Consider the following 23,168-nt stretch of genomic DNA (forward strand, 5'->3'; position numbering starts at 1 on the left):
TTTTCGCTCTATACTTCCTACCTTGGTGCTCTCATCTCCTCCTTTGGCCTTCAGTATCACCTTTATGCTGATGACATTCAACTTTACATCTGTTCACCTGATCTTTCCTCTACCCTCCTCGCTCAGGTATCTGACTGCCTCTCCGCCATCTCCTCCTGGATGTCGGAGCGCTTTCTCAAAATCAACATTTCCAAAACTGAACTCATTGTCTTTCCTCCTCCCAGCCTCCCATCCCACCATGACCTCTCCATTGTCGTTAACAACACTACCATCTCCTCTGTCACCCAACTCCGCTGCTTGGGTGTCACCCTTGACTCCTCTCTCTCTTTTGCCCCCCACATTCATTCTCTTGCCCAAGCCTGTCGCTTCCAACTACGCAACATCCCCCGCATCCGTCCCTTTCTCGCTCAGGAGGCCACCAAAACCAATATACACGCACTCATCATCTCCCGCCTGGATTACTGCAACCTCCTCCTCACCGGCCTCCCCCACTCCCGTCTCTCCCCCCTCCGCTCTATACTCAATGCGGCCGCAAGACTCATCTACCTCTCACGCCGCTCCTCCTCTGCCTCCCCTCTCTGCTTTGCCCTACACTGGCTCCCCTTCCCCTACAGAATTCTTTTCAAACTCCTCACCACCATTTACAAGGCTCTCTCCCACTCTACTGCCCCCTATATCTCTAACCTCCTCTCCATTCACACTCCCGCCCACTCCCTGCGCTCGGCCAATGACCGCCGCCTCTCCTCCACTCTGATCACCTCTTCCCATTCCAGAATCCAGGACTTTTCCCGTGCAGCCCCCCTTCACTGGAATGACCTCCCTCGCTCCATCCGCCTCTCTCCTACTCTGTGCTCCTTCAAACGTGCACTCAAAACTCACCTCTTTCTCAAAGCCTACCAACCATCCACTTAACCCCCATCTCCTCCGCTCATTCTTCCCTCTCTCCCATTCCCTCAACTGGCTCCTCTTGTGCCTGGTCTGTTTAACCCTCCCTTAGGATGTAAGCTCGCATAAGCAGGGCCCTCTTCCCTCCTGTCTCCTTACCCGTTCTTATGCTCCGTGTCTATTGCATCTGCCTGCCTGGAGTTTCTGAAGTATTGGTACTTTTCTTTATTGTTCTGTACTGTTATACCCTGTATAGTCTACTGTTTGTACTATGTGCGGCACTGCGGAAACCTTGTGGCGCCTAACAAATAAATGATAATAATAATAATAATCTGAATGGATTGATATTTGTTTCTATGGGGATCCCCACATTGAAGAGAGCGATGTGTTAATAAGCTACAGGTTTGAAAGCTGATGATATTTGAGATTCCAAAACTCTTTGAATACTTGCCTACTCTACCTGAATTTCCGGGAGGCTCCTCCCGGGTGTGATGGAGGTGGGGCTTAATGATGCGATTTTGCATTTTCTGATGGGGGGGGGCGGAACCCTCCCACCCCTGTTACATGGTCTCTCCTCCGGAATCTCCCAGAGGAGAGTTTTGAAAACTGGACAAGTATGACTATTCTGTTGGCCTTGGGGCCTCAAAGTCGTTGGGGATTGATCTGCTGCAAAGGCAAGACCAGGAGATGGTGCCAGGCTAGGACTCTTGAGTACAGCCTACGCTCTCATCAGTCCCCATATTGGACCCAAAACCGCTTCTATGATATATGGCACTGTACATTTTGTTACTATTGTAATTATCAATTATCACTAATGGTTGTCAATCAAAAACGTAGTCTTGATTCTTATTCGTGCAGTATACTACAGTCTTCTGTAGCTTTCTACCGATAAATAGTGATAGGGCAGGAATGCGGTGTCTAACTTGTATAAAAAGGGCAAAGTCACCTTCCCAACTCACTATACTCTCTAAGGGGTATAATTACTGAACTGTGGGTTTGAAAAAGTGGAGATGTTGCCTATAGCAACCAGATTCTAGCTGTCATTTATTTAGTGCATTCTACAAAATGACAGCTAGAATCTGATCATCTCCACTTTTTCAAACCCGCAGTTTAGTAAATCTAGCCCTAAGTGTCTTGAGTCATTAATAAGAAAAAAGCAAAAAATAAAAGGCGTAACTTTGCACTTTGACAAAACCATGTTGCAATTTACATTGTGGGCAGATTTATAGTTGGTATAGGGCATGTTCTAGATCTATAAACCTATCAAGTATTTGTGTGCTACATGAAAAAACAGCCAGTATTTAACTTATGTGCAAAATAATAAACAAATTTGCACCCCTTGTATTATAACATGGTTTGTCAAGGATCAAATTTACTCCTTTTTTTGCCTTCCTCTCCTAAATGACTCAAGCCCTGAGACATTAACCCTCCTCTCTCCAGTGTGAGGCACATTGTCTACTCACTGTTGCACTCACAATAATCATTGGTTCAGCTACAGAATGTCTGCCTTCACTGTGACAACACCCAAAACAAAAACAAAAACAAAAATAAAATGCTAATAAAATACAGAATGAAGGAAACAGAATGATCTGAAATAGTTACTGGATAAACGTGAAAGTATACATTATCATAAACATAGGATTTAAGTTCTAATCCATGGGGTAAATGTATCAAGCTGAGAGTGTTCCGGCAGGTTTGAAAAGTGGAGATGTTGCCTATAGCAACCAATCAGATTTTAGCTGTCATTTTGCAGAATGTACTAAATAAATGATAACTAGAATCTGATTGGTTTTTCAAACCTGCCGGAAAACTCTCAGCTTGATACATTTACCCCCATGTCTTTGTTTTGCAGAATGAAGTATAATTAGTAAAATTACATATATTTATTTCCTGTATTTTTGTGGGATATGAAAAAAGATTCCTGTTTTAATAGGTTTTTTTTTCCAATCTACAAGGGAATAAAAAGTGTTGCTTCCATCAGTACAATGTGTGAAAACATGTATATTAATGCCAGTGTGTTCTTTTGAAACAGTGGCCCCCAGCGTTCCAGTGTGCGACATTCCTAGCTCGGCAATGAGTGGCAGTGGGGTCGAGCTAAAATGTTGGGAGAAGCAAGGAAATCCAGCTTCGGAGTACAGGTGGTTCAAGGATGGCGCGCTATTGGATCACCAGAGCCCAAATGCCAAAGCTATCAATGTGACATATAAAGTGGATAAAGCCACGGGCACTCTGGTAGGTATTATTAAAGGGTATTTGTCACCTACACAGTAACCAATATTCAGTATATTAATTCACTAGAAAGCAGCAACATCGTTGATGTCATTAGCGATGAATCGATAGGCTCCATTCTCCTTAATATTGATTGGACTAATGACCGGTTAATGCCTCCGCTGGGTACCTCTTGAAGAGCCTCGATGAAGTCTCTAGATCCTAGTGAGCTAATAGGCTGCATTATCACAAACGTTAGCCCAGCCCACAAAATGTCTCCCTCCATTGTGAGTAGGTGAAGGGTACACTGTTCATATCTACTGTGACCCCGTAAGTGAGGCAATGTTCATGCTCAATTTAAAGTATCAGAGAATCTACCAGTTTATTTTTGTCTCTCTAAACTAAACTTGGAAAGTCGGGTGAGACATAACATACATAACAACTGGTAAGAACTAATTTAAAGGCTAACTAAAAGGGGACATATCATGAACATCTTGCATAACTGCATCTGTGATCCTTCACCATCATGTGCATCCAAATGCCTCAGCTGAGGAACTGTCCCGCCTAAATCTGGAGGGTCGGAAGGTATAATCTGGATGCACCAGACCAAAGCTGATTTTCGCTCTGCACTTGAGCTGTGTATTCAGAGCCTGATACCGGCAAGTTCCAAGACAGAATTCACACCTTCCTATAGGCTGTTCCTCTTTATCCTGTCCAATCAGGGCAGCAGGTGGAGCTCTATTATCAGCTTACCTGAAACTCTACCCTTATATCAAACTCAGCATTTGTTCTAGTGATGCTTTATGTTCCATTATTTTTACTTTTCCAGACACCTAATGCTTGTGACATTACTAGGCAAATAAGTATGACAGAGGGTTAGCAGACATTCTAGTACCTGAAAGATAGCCCCTATAATGTAGTAGTGTGGAGGTGAAATTAGTAAAATGTCCTGTTTTATGAGACATACAAATAAACTATAATTTATTAACTATAAGCCATCAGACACTTCACCCAACACAGAATTACCTGTTACTGTACTTGGTCATTTGTTTTTGTTGTACCCAAAAAAATGAAACGAGTGAACTGGCCCTTGCTGCTCTCTGTTTCGTCCAATGGGCTGAAGCGTTCACATGGGGACTACAGGAATGAATGTACATAACCTGCTATAAGATTCAAAGTAACAAGTCAACTAAGATACTAATACTAACACTATAAAGTAACTCTAAACAAAATAACATATAAATCCAAAGAAGGATGGGGAAATCTGGTCTGATAGAGGATGAGAACGTTCGTTCTATATTTGTTAACTCATTGATTGTGTCTGTTACGGCTCATATAATACAATATAAATGCACTTTAATGCCCATAGTCCAAAAATAGACTTGTAGGTGTTTTCATCATTTTGTGTCAATTTTAATGTTTCCTGTGGTGTTTATGAGTGTTAACGCTCGGTACAATACAATGGTCTTGTATGGTATTACTTCTAAATGTACATCGTACACTATGTTGCAGGGAAGATTGGAAAATAGGCTTCAAACCCTCTTAAAAGTGAGCAGAAAGTACAAGGTTCTTTCTTATGCTCTTAACTGGCATTTATTTCCTACACTCACGTGTCCAAGTCCTTAGACAGCAGTGACCAGCTATACACGAGAGTCCCAGATTGACATGCCACAGATTTAATTAGCACCAGAGAGTATTGATCTATATAAATAACAATGTCTGTCTCTTCAACCAGCATTTCAGTACTGTTACGAAACTGGACACGGGAGAATATTACTGTGAGGCCAGTAACACTATTGGGAAACCGCAGAGGTGCTCAGCAAAGAGAATGCAAGTTGGTAAGTAGCCTTAGTGTGGGAAATTAAATATTGATACAGTAGACCATGGTTTATGTGGTTTACTACTGTTGTTATGAATCACTATAAATCTCACAATCACAGAAATCATTGACTTCTGCATTGCGAAGTATATAGCAGAGGGAATCTAATAAAGGGTGATTTGCAAAATTGCCATAGAAATCTCCAAATATAATCTCACTGTTTTCAGACACGTTGAAAATCAGTAAGATGAGCAGGATTTCCCATTCATTTCAATGGACAATGCCACAGTACAAAGAAAAAGAAAAATACTGTTGTGAAACTAAACTTCCAGAAAGACCTGCCTGGGCTTCCTGGGACTTGAGGAGCTAGAAGCACTAGCATAGCCTGAAGGGCAGGGCACGCTGACACAGTTCCACAATAGTATTTGATTGCTTTCCTGCTAATGTCATTGATTTCAATGTGGCTGGAGGTCAGTACATGATCAGCCAATCACAAAGAGCTAGTGTTTAAATATTGTTTGTGAGCAGCTGAGATTTTCCCATTCATGCCAAAAGGCAATGTATTTTAAAGTGTTTTCTGTGCCCATCGAATTGCATTGCCCATTTAAATGAATGGGAAAGCAGTGATTTTGCTCAGCAGAGTAAAAAGTCCTGAATTTAAAATAAATACATTTTTAGTAGATTGGAGTTTGGGGAATGACTTAACAATTTTTTATGGCGAAGTTGGGCGATTTTAACTTCTGATCACAATCCCCCATTGATAGACCTCCCAAATGGTATAACAAGCAACTACGAATGCATATCTCCTGCATTACGTAGAGCTGGTCCGCCCCCGAAGAGCTGGCCCGCCCCCGAAGAGTTGGTCTGCCTCAGCCCCCTTATTCTCCACTAAAAACACTCCTTCAATGCTGTCCTGAACTGTATGTCGGGACAGAGCCCAGCAATATTCTGCCTAGATTGGGACAGTAGGGAGGTATTTGAATTACTTATATGATTAAATAACACATTTCCATCCAGGCATGTGTGATTATTCATTTATGCATGGATCGGCAAGAAAGTGTAGACTGAAACAGCAGTTCACAGTTTTTACTCACTTAGAAAGACTTTCCTTACTCTGCTAGTTATTAAGGCTTGGGGCTAGAGGCAAAAATATCTATCCTTAAAGGGCAATAAATGGCAGCACTCATAAATAACAAGTACATGCACCTAAATCGAGCCACTAAAGTCTATATATCACTATTATATACCTGAAGTTTTTTTTTCCCGTTGTGTAGATGACTTGAACTTGGCTGGAATCATTTCAGCGGTAGTGGTTGTCGCTCTTTTAATCATCTTATGTGGCGTTGGGGTTTGCTACGCACAGAGAAAAGGCTACTTCTCAAGTAAGTGACATTCATTCACATATAATGTCAATGGTTCCTCCTAGAACCCCAATAGCTCTGCCTTCCTTTCTCATTGTCCCTCTTTTGTGTCTGTTATATCGCTCTCTATGGATGAATTGCTGAAATTAAAAGTGTCAGGTCACTAATTACCATAAAACATGATTGTGAATGGTCTTTTGGGTATTTTGCTAATTGGTACAGATTTGTCAACCTTACATCACCCCTTACTTCCCAGTTACATACTTTCATTGACATAAACCAGTTTGACAGAAGCCTCACACCATTTATGTGTCATGTTGAACACTTAGATGCTCAGATCTGTACCATTGCTCTCCTATAGGATTTTCAAAAATAGTTCTTTAGGACAATAAGTTTCTTAAATAAAAGACAAATAACGAGTTGAATTTATGAACAGTTCCGTCTAGGCACCGCGGTTCCCCACAGTAACCTTCCACCACTAGAGAGATCCCAGAGGGGGTGTCGGGTGGCAAGTGGGGAGCGGTGGCGAGATTGAGTCACTGCGGCCCCACAGTGCCACAATTCACAGCATTGCCATGATCCGGGAGTGTGAGTCTCCCGTACAATCCAGGAGAGTCGGCAAGTACAGTACGGGCAGCACAGTGGCCTAGTGGTTAGCACTTCTGCCTAACAGCGCTGGGGTCATGAGTTCAGTTCCCGACCATGGCCTAATCTGTGTGGAGTTTGTATGTTCTCCCTGTGGGTGCTCCGGTTTCCTCCCACACTCCAAAAACATACTGGTAGGTTAATTGGCTGCTATCAAAATTGACCCTAGTCTCTGTCTGCCTGTCTGTCTGTGTGTGTGTGTGTGTGTGTGTGTGTGTGTGTGTGTGTGTGTGTGTGTTAGGGAATTTAGACTGTAAGCCTCAAGGGGGCAAGGACTGATGTGAGTGAGTTCTCTGTACAGCGCTGCGGAATTAGTGGCGCTATATAAATAAATGATGATGATGATGAAGTATGCCTCATATTTGCCTACACAGGGATATTCAGAAGTCCCTTGAGCTGAAACACTTTGTTCTAGTATGTTGATGCGAGTCTGTGTGCGGACATATTGGATGAGACCTGCCCATTTTTGTGCCTAAAGCATTTTTGTAAACTGATAATGAGTTTTCTACCTTGTATGACCCCCCCATATACCTGCCTCCCCCTTGTTTAATTGTATTACGCTGTTGTGAGGTTATTGCCACATGAAAGGTAAAAGTCCTATTATCATATAGAAGGCGCTTAATGTTCCAGAGTTAAATTTAGTTGTGGATAGCATTACCCTGGGAATGGGGTGCGGCCAGCTGTATTAATAGTATTGGAAAATAAAATATATTTAGGGCTCTTTCCTTGTGACTTACATTGTAACGATTCACGGCTGGGCATTGGCTGTATACAGTTTGCTGTTACAGCAGTCAGAACATGATTTTATAATAAAAGTTAATATATATCCTATTTTTAGATTTTTTCACATGATTTTTATGAATGATTTAAGGAAATATTTTATTCTACTCAGAAAAACCTTATTACTCTACCTATCTACATTGTTATATGTGTTGGGGCATCTGACATCTCATTGGTATCTACAAATAATTATGGGATTACCTTGTTGAGCCAAGATAAGTGTATCTTTATTTATAGACCCCAAACTGTATTTAAACCTTGCGTAAAGTACATTTCGTATTCCTATACTTAGGAGGTCTTTTTTATAATTAAAACGCTACTCAAACTCACTGATATAATAAATAATTGTGTAGCCTCACAACAAATTTTAAAACAAAATTTTAAAAAAGTTTTAGTTTATTTTACTTGGAAAAAAAGAAGACTTTTTAATTTAAAAATATTTAACAATTTCAATAAATAAATAGTCGACTTTTGTGGCCTTTTTTTAAATAAATACATTTAATAGACATGCAAACTTTATTTTGTAAGTAGAATATCCTGACTATATTCAATTGTTTAGGTTAGATAAACTCTGTAATAAAGTGTATCTAACAGATAATCCAGCAGCCCACTTTCTCCACAGGGTGGGCATTTTCTATGCAGGAATTAGAACCTATGGGCTTGATTTAGAGTTATACATAAAAAGGTGACTAATGCGTACATTGCATCTGAACACTTACGTATAGCTGTATTTTATTTAATAAAATAGGTATTTTAAGGATACACATAAGTGAAAATCGGACTCATCTATAAAGCGCATGGTTGAGTTGCACCTCTGCGCCTGTAAGGAATTACTCTGATATTTGCAGCTTCGACCACTAGAGGTCTCTATATTTGTAAATTGCCCCTAGATTTGCCCTTATCCAAGATGGCCAGAATGGCATCAAGGAGAAACCATCATGGATCCTGTTTGGGCCTATAATAGGCACTTCCTGGATCAGACATGTGCTTGAAAATTTTTCTTGCTCAGCTCCTGCTACTTGCTACACTTCCTTGCATCTATGACTAGCTGCTTGTGTACTGACCCGACAAACGTCTGACTACCCTCTTGTGTACTGACCGGCAAACGTCTTGACTACTCCCTGGATATCTACTCGGCTATTCGGCTTCAGATAATACCACCAGTATCGTTACAGGGTCTTTACTGTACTCAACTTACGTGTGAGCACCTCTGACACGCCTCTCCATGCATAAGGGGCTGAACGTCTATGTTCAGCTCTACATACGGTGACGTGACCAATTTTAAGTGCGTTGCATTTTCATGTATTGCAAAAGAATTTACGGCCAACTCTAAATCAAGCCCGTTGTGCCTATTACATTTATTTAAGAACCTCTGCTAAACTGTCCTTTTCCTTGTAGGGTATTTATTTTTAACACAACTTGTTAAGATTAAAAACCAAATTAACAACGTTTTGTACAAACACAATAAACTAGTTGACCATGTTTTGGTCCAATTTCACCCAACTCCACTTTTATAGAATAGCTTTTCTGTATATAGAATATCCAAACTTTACACTTATCCTAGTTTTCTAGAGTAATGTGCAAATTATACACAAAAGATTTTTGACACATTTTTTTCACTCCCATTTTTTCTCCAGTTGTTGAGTCAAATCTCTGCTCTCATCAACGGGAGGAACCAATCCCATAGAAAAACAGAGAGTACATAATGGTAAAAATATCCCTGATTAGTGATGTGTCGCCACCTAATTATTTTAATCCCCATTTTATAACGGGCCTTTCATTTTCTATGAGCAATTACAGTCTTACCCCACAAGTGCCGACATGCACCGGTACGTCTGAAAACAGTACATTGTATGCCTAGCCCATATCTGTGGGGGGGAGTTCCACTGTAATCTATAAATGAGGTCATTTTCCCATAATTAAGACCCCCGCTAGACCAACATCAATAAACTTGTGGTGAACATGTTACTGTAATGGTTGATGATAAACTTACGAATTAAAGAGACATAGCTAATGTCAAGGCCAAACGTATAAGGGATGAACAATCTCCCTGCTTGTCAGGACAAGGACTATGAGCATTTAACCAATTAGATGGGGGACTTCTCTCTGCCGCTTATAAGCTTTCCACTGGCTAGCAGTGGGCTACTGTCATAAGTGGTCATTTTTATTGGACATTGAGTTGACTTGGCAACGAATTAGCAGCTATTGTCGATAAAATTAAGAATATCACTGCTAACATCCAGCAAAATAAACAGTTTCCCCCGAAAGACTAGGTAGGCTCTTTACTTAGGCATCAATACATAGCTTTGGGGGCCCACATCTCAGGAACTTGATCTGGATAGAGGCTAAAAGCCTAGATGCAACTCTGGCTCCCTTTGTGTTAGTCCTGCAAATTGTTTTATTGGTAGTGATGCAATTGAGACAACTCATGTCAGTTTCACATTTTACTCAGGTCATTCCATTGTAAAACTATCTTTATTCATCTCCCCATATTAGATGGGACCCTATATAGACAGGTTTGTGCCTTTGCAAATCATGTCCAATCAACTGAATTTACCACAGGTGGACTCCAATTAAGCTGTAGGAGCATCTTAAGGATGATCAGTGGAAACAGGATGCACCTGAGCTCAATTTTGAGCTTCATGACAAAGGCTGTGACTACTTATGAACATGTGATTTCTTAGTTTTTTACTTTTAATAAATTTGCAAAAATCTCAAGAAAACTTTTTTTCACGTTGGCATTATGGGGTATTGTGTGTAGAATTTTGAGGGGGAAAAAAGCAATTTATTCCTTTTTGGAATAAAGCTGTAACGTAACAAAATGTGGAAAAAGTGAAGTGATGTGACTACTTTCGGGATGCGCTGTAGATGTTTTCCAAACTAAATATAATGTTTATGTAATAAAGAGCAGTAGAAAGAGTTGAGGTTCCCCTACTGTGTGAGCTCCCAGTGATTACATCCTTGCCAGACACACGTTACCCACCTAAGTCTCATTCAGACTATTAAAAACTTATATTGAATTTATAAAAAGAAAACACACAGCACATGCAATCTACAACCAGGACGGTCTATATTCCACACAACAAACAATGCGCTCTATACGTAGTTAAAGGACAGAACTAAATTGCCTATTCAATGTTATTTCTGTACGTGTTAATGAAAAAACAAAGCAAGTGAACGCCCTCAGAAGCAGTCACAATGCCAGACCATAAACAAAGGCAGGAAAGCGGGCAGCAGTCAATGAGTATTAGTGAGAGTGCAGGGGGCAGATGGTGTAGGAAATGACTGAGCCCAGACTCAGCGGGCACAGTACCCTCCCAAGCTGCTCATTTTGTACACGTCTAGGATATATTCTGTTAGCTCTCAAAGCAGAAATACTCTGCGTCCTACAAAGGAAAAGAAGGAAAGTCTGCACTGTATCTTTTACATGATGACAGGCAGGGAAAATGGTTTAAGTTAAATGTCTGCAGAGAAATAATTTCACGTATACTTTATTGGTCTGCCTGTTTTACTTTACTGGGTTACTGAACGTTTTCCTGTGGTTCTGTCTGTGGGGATATGTACTGTGATTTTCTGGACTTGCTGCTGCCAGCGGAACTCTAGGCAGACATAGGAACGCACAACCTGCAAACTGACGTGATACAAGACTGCTCTCCCAGAATGTCTGGTAGTTCCTGGGATCCTGCCCACTTGCTAGTGAAGGGAGCAGGGCGAGGGCCTCAATGACGCAATTTGATCGCTAATTAGGCATTTTGACCCCGCCCCCTGTGGCACAATGACGCAATCATGACCCAATTTGCGATGAATCACATTATTGATGCCCCCTTCCCGCCCAGTTCACTAGCAAGCGACATTTTACCCCAACCCTGGGGGGAATGTACCATGCAGCCATTTTCCCTCAGAGTCCATGGTTAGTCTTTGAGTCCCAGCTGAAATCTGGGACGTGTGACGTTTCATGCCCACACACCCGTTATGCGGCCATTTTAAAGTGGTGAACAAAAATGTTCACCACTGTAGATGGTAATGCAGCTTTAAGTGCAAAACTCCTCTGGATCCATCCCCTTATGATCTGCTCACAAATGGAAGTGTCTTTCTTTTTCCTGGAAGATGGCTGTATTAGAATAATGTTTTTTCATATATTAGTGTTGTGTACAGTATGTATGTTGTACTTTTGTTAAGTTGTTAATAAAGATTTGTTTAGAAAGGGCATTCAGTACAGGAAACTACAAACTGACCATTGGTGAGGTCTCCACTGCAATATGAGAAGCAACTTGTGAGATCTACTCTATGGTCAAAACATTCTCCTTCACTTCAACACAGCTGGACAATGTCCTGAGTTGTCTGTTACTAACAATACAACCTCACCAAATGAAACATGGTGAAGCTTCACTTTTTATATCTAGAGTAAAATCTGCTTCTCTTAATAAACCACTAACCTCCAAAACGTAAAAACTTATATAAATATATATATAGTGGTACAGCTAATGGCACAGGAGCCCCAATGTATAATTTGAGCTGGATCCCTCCTTCCCATCCGTCCCATCCTCTTTTACTAATAATGCCCAAACCTCACACACAAACATCTCAACATTGTTATTTAGAGATGTTTTCCCTGAATTGCCAGCCCTGAGCCCACGTTGCATATAGGGGTGCAGCTGTATCTGGTATCACTTGTCCCCACTGCTACCCAAATTGGGTATTCAAATGAAACGGGAAGGTAAATGACTATGTTCGTTCTTACCAATACTCTTCACTGCTGCCCTGTTAAATAATATGGCTTCCCTAGTTTATCACAGACCAGCCAGATCCTAGGTTTTTCGGGCAGTGTCCTCGTAGGATGTCATCCTTGTCAAAAAACAGAAATATCCCTCAGTCGGCTCAGATAGAGAATCACCTTATCATCATCATCATCATTTATTTATATAGCGCCACTAATTCCGCAGAGCTGTACAGAGAACTCACTCACATCAGTTCCTGCCCCATTGGAGCATACAGTTTAAATTCCCTAACACACACACACAGACACACACAGACAGACTAGGGTCAATTTGATAGCAGCCAATTAACCTACCAGTATGTGTTTGGCGTGTGGGAGGAAACCGAAGCACCCGGAGGAAACCCACGCAGACACGGGGAGAACATACAAACTCCACACAGATAAAGCCATGGTCGGGAATTGAACTTGTGACCCCAGTGCTGTGAGGCAGAAGTGCTAACCACTGAGCCACCGTGCTCCCCTCTAACATACCAACCTGCTGCACAATGGTTGAAATACTGCACAATGGATGTATTTAGTTAAGTATTATCCAGCTGGGTGGTACACATTAATGTCAGATAACAGATTTACTTGTTATACAGAATTATACCGTCCATAATAATCACAATGCGGAGTGATGGTGTACACCTGTATGCTTGTGAGCAGCACATGTGATCCACGCATCATATTTATACTAATCATCTAATTCATAAAATAAATTGCGGCAGCCAGTATTTATTTACATGGTGCTTTGTGTGGTTGGAGAGAGTCCCTGCACAGGATGTCCAGGTTTTCCTTATCCTTGTGCTGGCAGAGACTCTTTCCAAGAGGAAATCTGTTATCTTAGTAACATTTTCCCTCTTCTGGCTGCTAAAGTAAACACACTGCACAAATAATGAAACACAACCCTTTGAAAACAAGTCTTGAATGAAACCAACATTAAAAATTCCTGTAAAATCAAATATTAATAACTAGTTAGACGGGAGCCTCGGACACATTACACTACTCTGTGCTGTTCATATTAGATGCTCGGATTGGCTACATGTTGACCTAGCCCCTCCCACATCCACACTAGTGGACAGACAGATGTTTGCTGGGCTGAAATACTGTGTACTTCTAGCAATCATCAGGGGACTGCTGATCACAATCATAGTGGGAATGGAATCCCAGATTTGGAACTAAGAGCAATGGACAGGTCGGGTCGGTTGGAATATCATCTAGTGGGCTAGGACTCTTAGACCTATCAAAGGCAGATAAAGCACAAGAGGGTGTAGGTTAAGGCAAGAGACTAGTCATACAGATCAGGTGCAGGGCAGAACTCTGCATTGTTGGATCCCATAGCAAAGTTTGGGTTGCGGCGATGCAGCTGTAACCTCTCGGGTCCCCGCTCTGCTCTGAAAAGAGGTCTTCAGAGTAGAGATGCTCAGGCTCGGTTTTCTGAAAACCGAGCCCACCAGAACTTAAGGGGATCCAAATAGGCTCGGGAACCGGCTTGGTACTTTCGTGCATCCTCGGATCTGAACCGAGGCAAAATGTCATTGTTGCGTTGTCGGATCTTGTGGGTTTTGGATTCCATAAGTACCTCCCACCCCAGGAGATCCAGCATCATTGCTCACACAGAAACAGGGGTAGCAGTGTTCTTGTCACTCTCCAGTCTCCAGTGACAATAAATTTAAGATGTGCGGACAGATTTAGGATTGGGAGGGGGGCACGTGTAAAATGCAAGCAGTGTTTCCCCTGTATGTAAAACGTATGTATGTGCACTTCTTGTATTACATGGTTTGTGGAGGTGCAAATTTGTAGCTTTTATCTGGATTCACTCTAAATGAGGATCCCTGTCTGTAACAACCTAACCTTCATCAGTGACCTCTTCCATTCGTAGCTCACACAATCAGGCACTGACTCACCTGCAGCCCCTCTCCTAACATACATACACATTACCAAAACTGTACCAACATACATCTCATCACCTGTCTGATAATATCTCCCAGCTCGACCCCCCCCCCCAAGATCTGTGTCTCTCATCCACACTCATTACTTGCTCCCGCTCATACTTACATTACTTGTTTAGGCTGTAACCACTCTATGGATGTCCCTCATACACCAAGGGGTAGATTTACTAAACTGCTGGTTTGAAAGATTGGAGATGTTGCCTATAGCAACCAATCAGATTCTAGCTGTTTTGTAGAATGTAATAAATAAATGATAACTAGAATCTGATTGGTTGCTATAGGCAACATCTCCACTCTTTCAAACCCGCAGTTTAGTAAATATACCCCCAAGACTTTTCGCTGGCATTCAAACCTCCAAAACTCACTTCTTCATGCAGGCTTATCAAATCCCTGACCCACCTTCTCAACCTCCCTAAACTATATTACCCAATTTCCACCCCAGTCTGCTCAGTTCACTCATAACTTACTTTTATTCTCTCTTTATACTCGGCCTTCTAACCCAAATCAGATTGTGTGACTAGACCACTTAGTCCCACCAAGCACTACTTTCCACCCACTGCAGTGTGGCTGGACCAATATGTAATCTGTGGTATTTACCCTCATGTAACAACTCTTTACCTGTGTATTAGTACCAAGTTGTGTTATGTGGAAACCAAGATTGCTGGACATTTTATAGAATTTATAACGTTTATAATGTTTTTTCTTTTTTCTTTATCAGGTGGAAAATCCTCTGAGTAAGTATTAAAGTATTCTGTCTGTCTATCTATCTATCTGTCTGTATGCCTATCTATATATCTATCTATCTATCTATCTGTCTGTATGCCTATCTATCTATCATTTATCTCCTATCTATCTATCATTTATCTCCTATCTATCTATCTATCTATCTATCTATCTATCTATCTATCTATCTATCTATCTCATATCTATCTATCTATTTATCTATTTGTTTATCTCATATCTATCTATCTATCTATCTATGTCATATCTATCTATCTATGTCATATCTATCTGTCTGTATGTCTATCTATCTATCTATCTATCTATCTATCTATCTATCTATCTGTATGTCTGTCTATCTATCTATCTATCTATCTATCTATCTGTCTGTCTGTCTGTATGCCTATCTATCTATCTATCTATCTATCTATCTATCTATCTATCTATCTATCTATCTATCTATCTGTCTGTATGCCTATCTATCATTTATCTCCTATCTATCTATCTATCATTTATCTCCTATCTATCTATCTATCTATCTATCTATCTATATGTCTGTCTATCTATCTATCTATCTATCTATCTATCTATCTATCTATCTGCCTATCTATCTATCTATCTATCTATCTATCTATCTATCTATCTATCTATCTGTCTGCATGCCTATCTATCATTTATCTCCTATCTATCTATCATTTATCTCCTATCTATCTATCTATCATTTATCTCCTATCTATCTATCTATCTATCTATCTATCTATCTATATGTCTGTCTATCTATCTATCTATCTATCTATCTATCTATCTGCCTATCTATCTATCTATCTATCTATCTATCTATCTATCTATCTATCTCTCTATCTATCTATCTGTCTGCATGCCTATCTATCATTTATCTCCTATCTATCTATCATTTATCTCCTATCTATCTATCTATCTATCTATCTATCTATCTATCTGTTTATCTCATATTTATCTATGTCATATCTATCTATCTATCTATCTATGTCATATCTATCTGTCTGTATGTCTATCTATCTATCATTTATCTCCTATATATCTATCTATTTATCTATCTCATATTTATCTATCTATCTATCTGTATGCCTATCTATCTATCTATCTATCTATCTGTATGCCTATCTATCTATCTGTCTGTATGCCTATCTATCTATCTATCTATCTATCTATCTATCTATCTATCTATCTATCTATCATTTATCTCCTATCTATCTATCATTTATCTCCTATCTATCTATCTATCTCATATCCATCTATCTATTTATCTATCTGTTTATCTCATATCTATCTGTCTGTATGTCTATCTATCTATCTATCATTTATCTCCTATATATCTATCTATCTGTTTATCTATCTATCTATCTATCTATCTATCTATCTATCTATCTATCTATCTATCTATCTATTTATCCTACATAATTGTTTGCAGTTAAACTTTTGCATCTTACAGAATTTTTGTTTCTTCAGCAGGAAGGGAAGTGCCAATAAATCAGCATCACAAACGGAAAGTGTACGTATTATATAAATGATTATGTTTTTAATAGTCATTTTTAACAGGAAACTGTCATAAATCTTTAACCTAACTGACTGTCATGACTCCCTAAAAAACACTTTTCAGGAACACACACACACACACGCATGTTCACATACACACACACACACATACACACATACACGCTCAGATACACACATACACACACACACACACACACATACACACACACACACACACACACACACACACACTAAACCACTCGTTGTGTTTATTAGGACAAAGGCTCAGAAGCCTATGGCCTGACACCTTGTGGTTAGTGGGTGGTGTTTGAAAATGATTTCTCATATGAGTGATATCACTATAAGATTTTAAGATACTAAGGGGCATATTCAATTGTCTGCGGGATTGCCGAAAATCCTGAGGTCTGCGCAGGATTACCGTAATAACGGTTAATATGGTAATTTACTCGCTGGATTTCAGCGAGAGATTACCGTATTAACGGTAATAGTTTTTCCGCGCTCGAACCTGCGGACAATTGAATACCCCCCTAAGTGTAGCAAAAACAAAAAAACACTGGAAATATAGTAACAATATAAAAATGGAGTAACAATTGAATATAGTTCATACAATGGACAACGGATTATAATAATAATGCAATAACAATCCACACGCACAGACACAAATACACAGGCAATAATGCCATGATAATGGTATGAATGCGGTGTAATAATAGTAACCCATTACCTGCATTAGACAAAGACAAATAGTACAGTCTGTGACAATGTCTTTGACAGGTGGGTACTTTAGTAAATGCAGACAACAATAACAATAAGGGTGATAGTCCCTGTATTTGTCTGATGCCAGGAAAGCTCCTGTAACCGCAGGCAGTATGATGACAGTGTGGGATAAAGGGAGGTTCAGCACTCTGTAAGAATACACTGTTCCTCTACAGCTGGTGGAGATGTAGTGACCATTGTGGAGCAGTCCCTTACATGGTGATCACTACACAATGTGTGGTAGGGTTAGGTGAGGACGTACTAGTGCCAGCAGTGTAGGGCATTGTACAGCAGACTGGATGTGGTGCAGTGTTAGGCAGGTTACTCCCACATGCAGCGGACACTGACCAAATCTGGAGAGTTGTAGGGTTCTCTGATCACTGATCACGTCCACCAATAACTTTCCTCACCATCATTTGGCAACATTAAGGGCGCAACAGCAATACCAGCGACAGGAGGAACAACGGTAAAGAAACAGGACAGGCAACAGATAATTGGGGGGGAGGTTTCAACTCCCCTCGATGAGTCACCGGACATCACAGCGATGTTTCGGCAGCACTAATTTCCGGGTACTATGTGGTACCCAACCATTGCTCAATTTCCGGCGCACCTCTATGGTGTGCGAGGAACAATCCGTGAAGTTATATCACTGCACAGAGCCTTCACGGCGGTTCTGGAGGCCCTCAGCGGCACATGACGGGATATTGAGTTCCCCCCTTGGAAGACTCTCCCTGGATGTCTGGGGTGTGTCTGGGACCTCATCTGTGCTGGCATGTGGCTCTCTCTTTTACTCAGGGCTGGTATCTGTCTCTCTCTCTCTCTCCTTGTGTAGGACCAGGGTTCCCTCTGCCTCTCTCATACAGCTTGTACAGGATCCCTGTCAGGCTATGTTTTGGCTATGGCTCTAATAGTCTTTAAGAGTTCAGAGATATATCAGAGGTATCTCCTGACATGTGAAGCTGCTCAGGAAAGATGTCACCAGTAAAATGCTTCTGGGCTCCCATGTCCTTATGCTAATGAAAGGGTGGAAGCATAGCTAGGGGCACTGAAAGGGGCGAGGGCAGGTACAAATGCATGGGCTTCCCTTGGGGACTTTGTAGTTGATTAACATTGGGACCGATTGGACCAGGTATGACTCTAGTTAGCGCTCACATAGGGGCCAGGGATTCCTCATGGCGGCCCTGGGCTCACCAATCTATCCAGCCACCTTCAACAGAGTAACGTGGTCTGGCAGATAGGCTACTACAAAAACACACACACATATTGGCTCAGTTAACAAAATGGCTGCCATCACTGTGTGAAGGTGTCGGGTAAATTTTAACTTAAGTACCAGTAAAAATAATAAGGGCAATCAGGTATCTAACTAAAACAAATGCCAGACAACTTTTTCAAAGTCTATTTTGTTTTTTGTTTTTAATTATTAGAAATATAAACTGTGTTTCTTTTCTACAGGATTTCAAGCACACAAAGTCCTTTGTCATATGAGAAGACGTTTTCTGAAGGCGGCCATTTTAACCACTACCTTTCCCGAATGGCACCCTCCATTGTGAATACGATAGACTTGAAAAATATCTATTTTTACATGAAATAAATGTAACTGACCATGTTCCGAAGAAGACTTGAAAAAAAAAAATCACTTTGTGCATTAGCCTATGGGTGTAGCAGTTGAATGTTAACCCATGAAGTGTCTTCCTATTGAGCCTGCTTCCATTTTGACAGGAAAGGAGATTCTGCAGCCTCATGTAAGCGCTTCTGCTGGGAATAACATTTTCAGCATACAACGTTCCAGTACTTCTCCTTATACATACTACATAGTGCACGACAGTTACATCCACTCCAGCTCCCATGAATATAAAGCAGTTCCCTCCTATATATTTTGTGTGGCTTAAAATAGAACATGCGCTCAGTCTAATACGTACCGACGTTAACCCATTCAGAATGAGGTACATTCGTAGGCAATTTACTGAAAACGGAACCAATTTCCTAAAGCTGTAGCGTCTCCGTGCCAAAACTAGTTGCTTAGTATCATAACGTGCTGTATAGAATAGATAATTTATGTATTATAGAGAAAAACAAACAATTGTAACGGAAATTCAAAATTGGTCCGTAATTACCACATGAAATTAGACTGTGTAAAACACCCACAGAAAACTGTAATTGTCTGTTATTAAAAAGTATGGCTTGCTGCTATTATAACTGCGGCCATTTTTCTTTTTAAAGGGGAGGAAAGTGAAAAACAAAGTTACATACATTTACTGGAATAAATATCATTATATATAAGTAGCTTTCTACACATTACTGCAGCAGCTAATACTAGATCATAGTGATAGGTCTACTATGCTAAACTCCATTATGCACATAAGAAATGTAAATATAGTCAGTTTTCTCCATATTTTGATTGGGTTGGCCTTATACTGTGTGTATTTTATTCCCATGTTTTTAGCTAATTAACCTTAGTTAAAATAATGTCCAGTCATAAAGGGCGTGGATGGGGCTTCATAAAAACACCTCAAAAACACAACGATTAGAGTACAAATATTACAATTCCATCAAATCTGTCTGAATTTCTGCCAATTAATTTACTGTTCTATACTGAGCCTGATGCTAGAACAGAATCAAAGTGAAGGAATCATCTTTGGTTCACATTTAAGTTTTTATTTAAACCTGTCCTTTTCATTAGGAAACTTGACGGCAAGTACAGTAAAACCTTGTTAAAAGTGTAATAAAAAAAATTGTATGGAAGAATCTCATCAATGAATCATGAAAGCAGCTAAAATATGGGGACACACAGACCCGCTGACCTGAAAATGATTGTAATAAATGCTGAGACCTTAGTGTAATGTGCCTAAAATAGACAGAAAGTCAGAAAGCAATTGACACGTTTTTAACATCAAATTCTCAAAAGATATAGTTCATATTTTCTAGAGATAATTCTTTCAGAATAAGGTGGTAATTAAAGTTATGTCCTTCTGATTAGAGATTGTCCGTGTATGTAGCCCCATTCAATGACATTATTTTTTGAACAATCAGAGTCAGAATGAGCTTAATAGGCTTTGAGAATGGGCTTTAAATAAAATAACTCCTGTGTGTATGAGGCCTTAATTTGTTGTTTTTAAAACAATCCTTTTAACATAGGACTAAGTGATACGTTGTAAGCTAAATGATACAGGGGGCTGCCATTGTTCATACCTTATAATAGCCCCTTTTTTTAGATCCAAAAGGGGTGTGTCCTGTTGGAATGGAGGTGTGGCTTCATGCAAATGAGGGTGTGTTCGAGCTAATCATTGCATGACTTGGGTAGATTGGGGGTGTGGCTTATTTTTTTTGTTCTGCCCTGATTTAAAATGTAAGTACACAACAGCTGTAGCAGAGAGATACTACATATCCTTACATGGCCTACTGCCACCATGCCACTTTTTTTATTCTGGATTCTAAGGCCAATATATCATAGAATTAAAGATGCAATGAATGATACACCTGCATCCTGTCACAAATACCGAGCATATCTGCACAGTGAGGACCAGACTTGTGCAGTCCTGCACTGTAATACGAAGGTCTTATTTATGTAAAGTGTAAGTTATGAAAATAATTCTCTCTGAAGAATTAAAAGTATTTTTTTTCCCCAGCTATTTAGTTTTTATTTTTTCTAGATGAATACATGTGCCTTAATTTCAGTTCCACATGTGAGAATGTATACATTTTTTTTTTCTACTGAATAAATATATATTGTTTGCTGACATATATCCACAGGCCTGTAAATGAACTGTTTGATACACGTTTGTTTGCTTATGAAATGGATTGCACTATAGCGTCTCTGACGTCTGTTAAAGCATAGTCATTTAACATTGTGCATGCCCTTAAGATGGAAATAAATATAGTTTAGCACTTTTGGATCATTGTAAGATGTTTAACATAATGTAGGATACTGTCTAAAATAATAAAAGTTGTTTTTTGTTTTACTTTTGTGTTTGTCTTTTGTAATAATTGCTCGTAAAACTTTAGAAACTTTAGAAAAACTCTAGAATTCGCTCTTGGGTATTGCTGACAGCTCAGGTCAGATTTAGGAGGTAAAATTATCCAAACCTTCTAAAAAGGGAAAGTGAAGGTGTTACCCATAGCAACCAATCACATTCTAGCTATCATTTATCTAGTACGTTCTAGAAAATGATAGCTAGATTCTGATTGGTTGCCATGGGCCAATACCTCCACCTTTCTTTAAGGAGGCTCGAACAAAACTGCTTGTAACAAAACTAGATCTGTTTTGAGAAAAATATTTCTGTCTCATTTCCTCCTCAGTCCCCCTTCCCTGTCTAAAATCTTCTCCATGATAGATCTGTGTCTTTTCACCCACCCTGGATTTCAGTACACATTACTGGGGAGGGGTTCATTGGGTGGGGTACGGAATGATGATGGTGATTATTACAACAAGACATACCCCGACGTGTTCACATCGAAGGGCGCCTTCCCGACCAGGCTCCAGGACAACTGATGTGCCAACCGACTGCAAGGCATCGCAATGAATGAAGAAGCCGGCGAGAGTCGGTGACATTACTGGCGACCGCGATGCCGTGATCGGTGCTGTTATGGGGGTAATTAAAGTATGCGGGCATGGACAATGTACAACGCTTTGTAAAGTACATTGTCCATGGCCGCATATTTACATTACCCCCTTATCAGCACCGATCACAGCATCGCGGTCGCCAGTGACATCACCGACTCTCGCCGGCTTCTTCATTCATCGCGATGCCTTGCAGTCAGTTGGCACAACAATCGTCCTGGAGCCTGGTTGGGAATTAGGCCTTCGGTGTGAACACGTCGGGGTAGTCAGCATCGATAGGCTGACTACCGCCGGTTCATTGCACCAATCATTTGCCCCCACCCCCCTCAAATTTGCCCTTGCACACACCTCCAGTCCTAACAACAGAGCTGCAGGCCGTTTAATACTAAGGTGCTGTGTCGCTAAGTGCAGGAAGCAGCAGCCCCCACCTTTGGATCTGCCACTGTGTCAGCAGACCATGTTCTTTTTATGAAATGAGCCTCATAACAGAAAAAAGGACAAAATACAATTATAACTGGTTTGTAGTCAAATACTCTATAACCTGTGTGTGGACAACTGGCTACAAGGGCCGCCTTCTGTCATACTCAGTGTTGCCCAAAAACTAAAAATATGAGATACAGTAAGCAGGTATTAGTAGACATTTTACAGTATTTGAACGACGGGCATGAAGTTATGCCATTAATATCACCACCTTTGACAGCAGGGCTATCAGCCCTTTGTATGCTGCCTATAGCATTTATGGTTTACTGTGTTGGTTAGTCACGGTAGTCAATTGTACTTCCAATAAGGATCAAATGCCATCTTGTGGTACTATCTGCCTATTGCACGAATTAGACGGAGTAGCGTATATATTTGTGAGCCAGTATGGCAGACACTGTGGGGGTGCACATGGTTGGCACCTCCTGATGGGAGATTGGGACAATCCTTACGGAGTACACCCCTAACTATACACGCACACAAAAATAAGACTTTCTATTCCGGGATGTGATTATATAATTGAGATTCAAGGGGTGAAGTAAGTGTACCTCCCAATTTTCCCGACAAACAAGCCGACTATCGGGACAGTCCCCTGAAATCGGGAGTGTCCCACCTAAATCAGGCAGTTGGGAGGTTTGCTTTGTATATAGGCCCAAAATAATTGCTCTACAATAAAAATAAAAATACTGATCGGATGTTTGGTTCTCCAGGACTG

General features: G+C 40.5%; 1 protein-coding gene and 1 long non-coding RNA gene across 3 annotated transcripts in view; one reads left to right on the forward strand and one right to left on the reverse strand.

Moving 5' to 3' along the window:
• JAM2 (junctional adhesion molecule 2) overlaps window positions 1-21,377 on the forward strand; it is a 76,171-nt gene extending 54,794 nt beyond the window's left edge. The window contains exons 5-10 of one of the 2 annotated variants that reach the window (XM_075197118.1): window positions 2,918-3,117; window positions 4,829-4,931; window positions 6,187-6,294; window positions 15,125-15,140; window positions 16,615-16,657; window positions 18,871-21,377. In XM_075197118.1, the coding sequence (XP_075053219.1) occupies window positions 2,918-3,117; window positions 4,829-4,931; window positions 6,187-6,294; window positions 15,125-15,140; window positions 16,615-16,657; window positions 18,871-18,903 (503 nt within the window). In that variant the 3' untranslated portion in view covers window positions 18,904-21,377. The remainder of the gene's footprint in view (window positions 1-2,917; window positions 3,118-4,828; window positions 4,932-6,186; window positions 6,295-15,124; window positions 15,141-16,614; window positions 16,658-18,870) is intronic. The other variant, XM_075197119.1, reaches the window with a different exon arrangement.
• The window catches only part of LOC142139481 (uncharacterized), a 928,167-nt gene that overhangs the window by 208,663 nt on the left and 696,336 nt on the right, over window positions 1-23,168 (reverse strand). The window lies entirely within an intron of this gene.

Source organism: Mixophyes fleayi, chromosome 2, assembly GCF_038048845.1.
Source record: "Mixophyes fleayi isolate aMixFle1 chromosome 2, aMixFle1.hap1, whole genome shotgun sequence".
NCBI lineage: Eukaryota > Metazoa > Chordata > Amphibia > Anura > Limnodynastidae > Mixophyes > Mixophyes fleayi.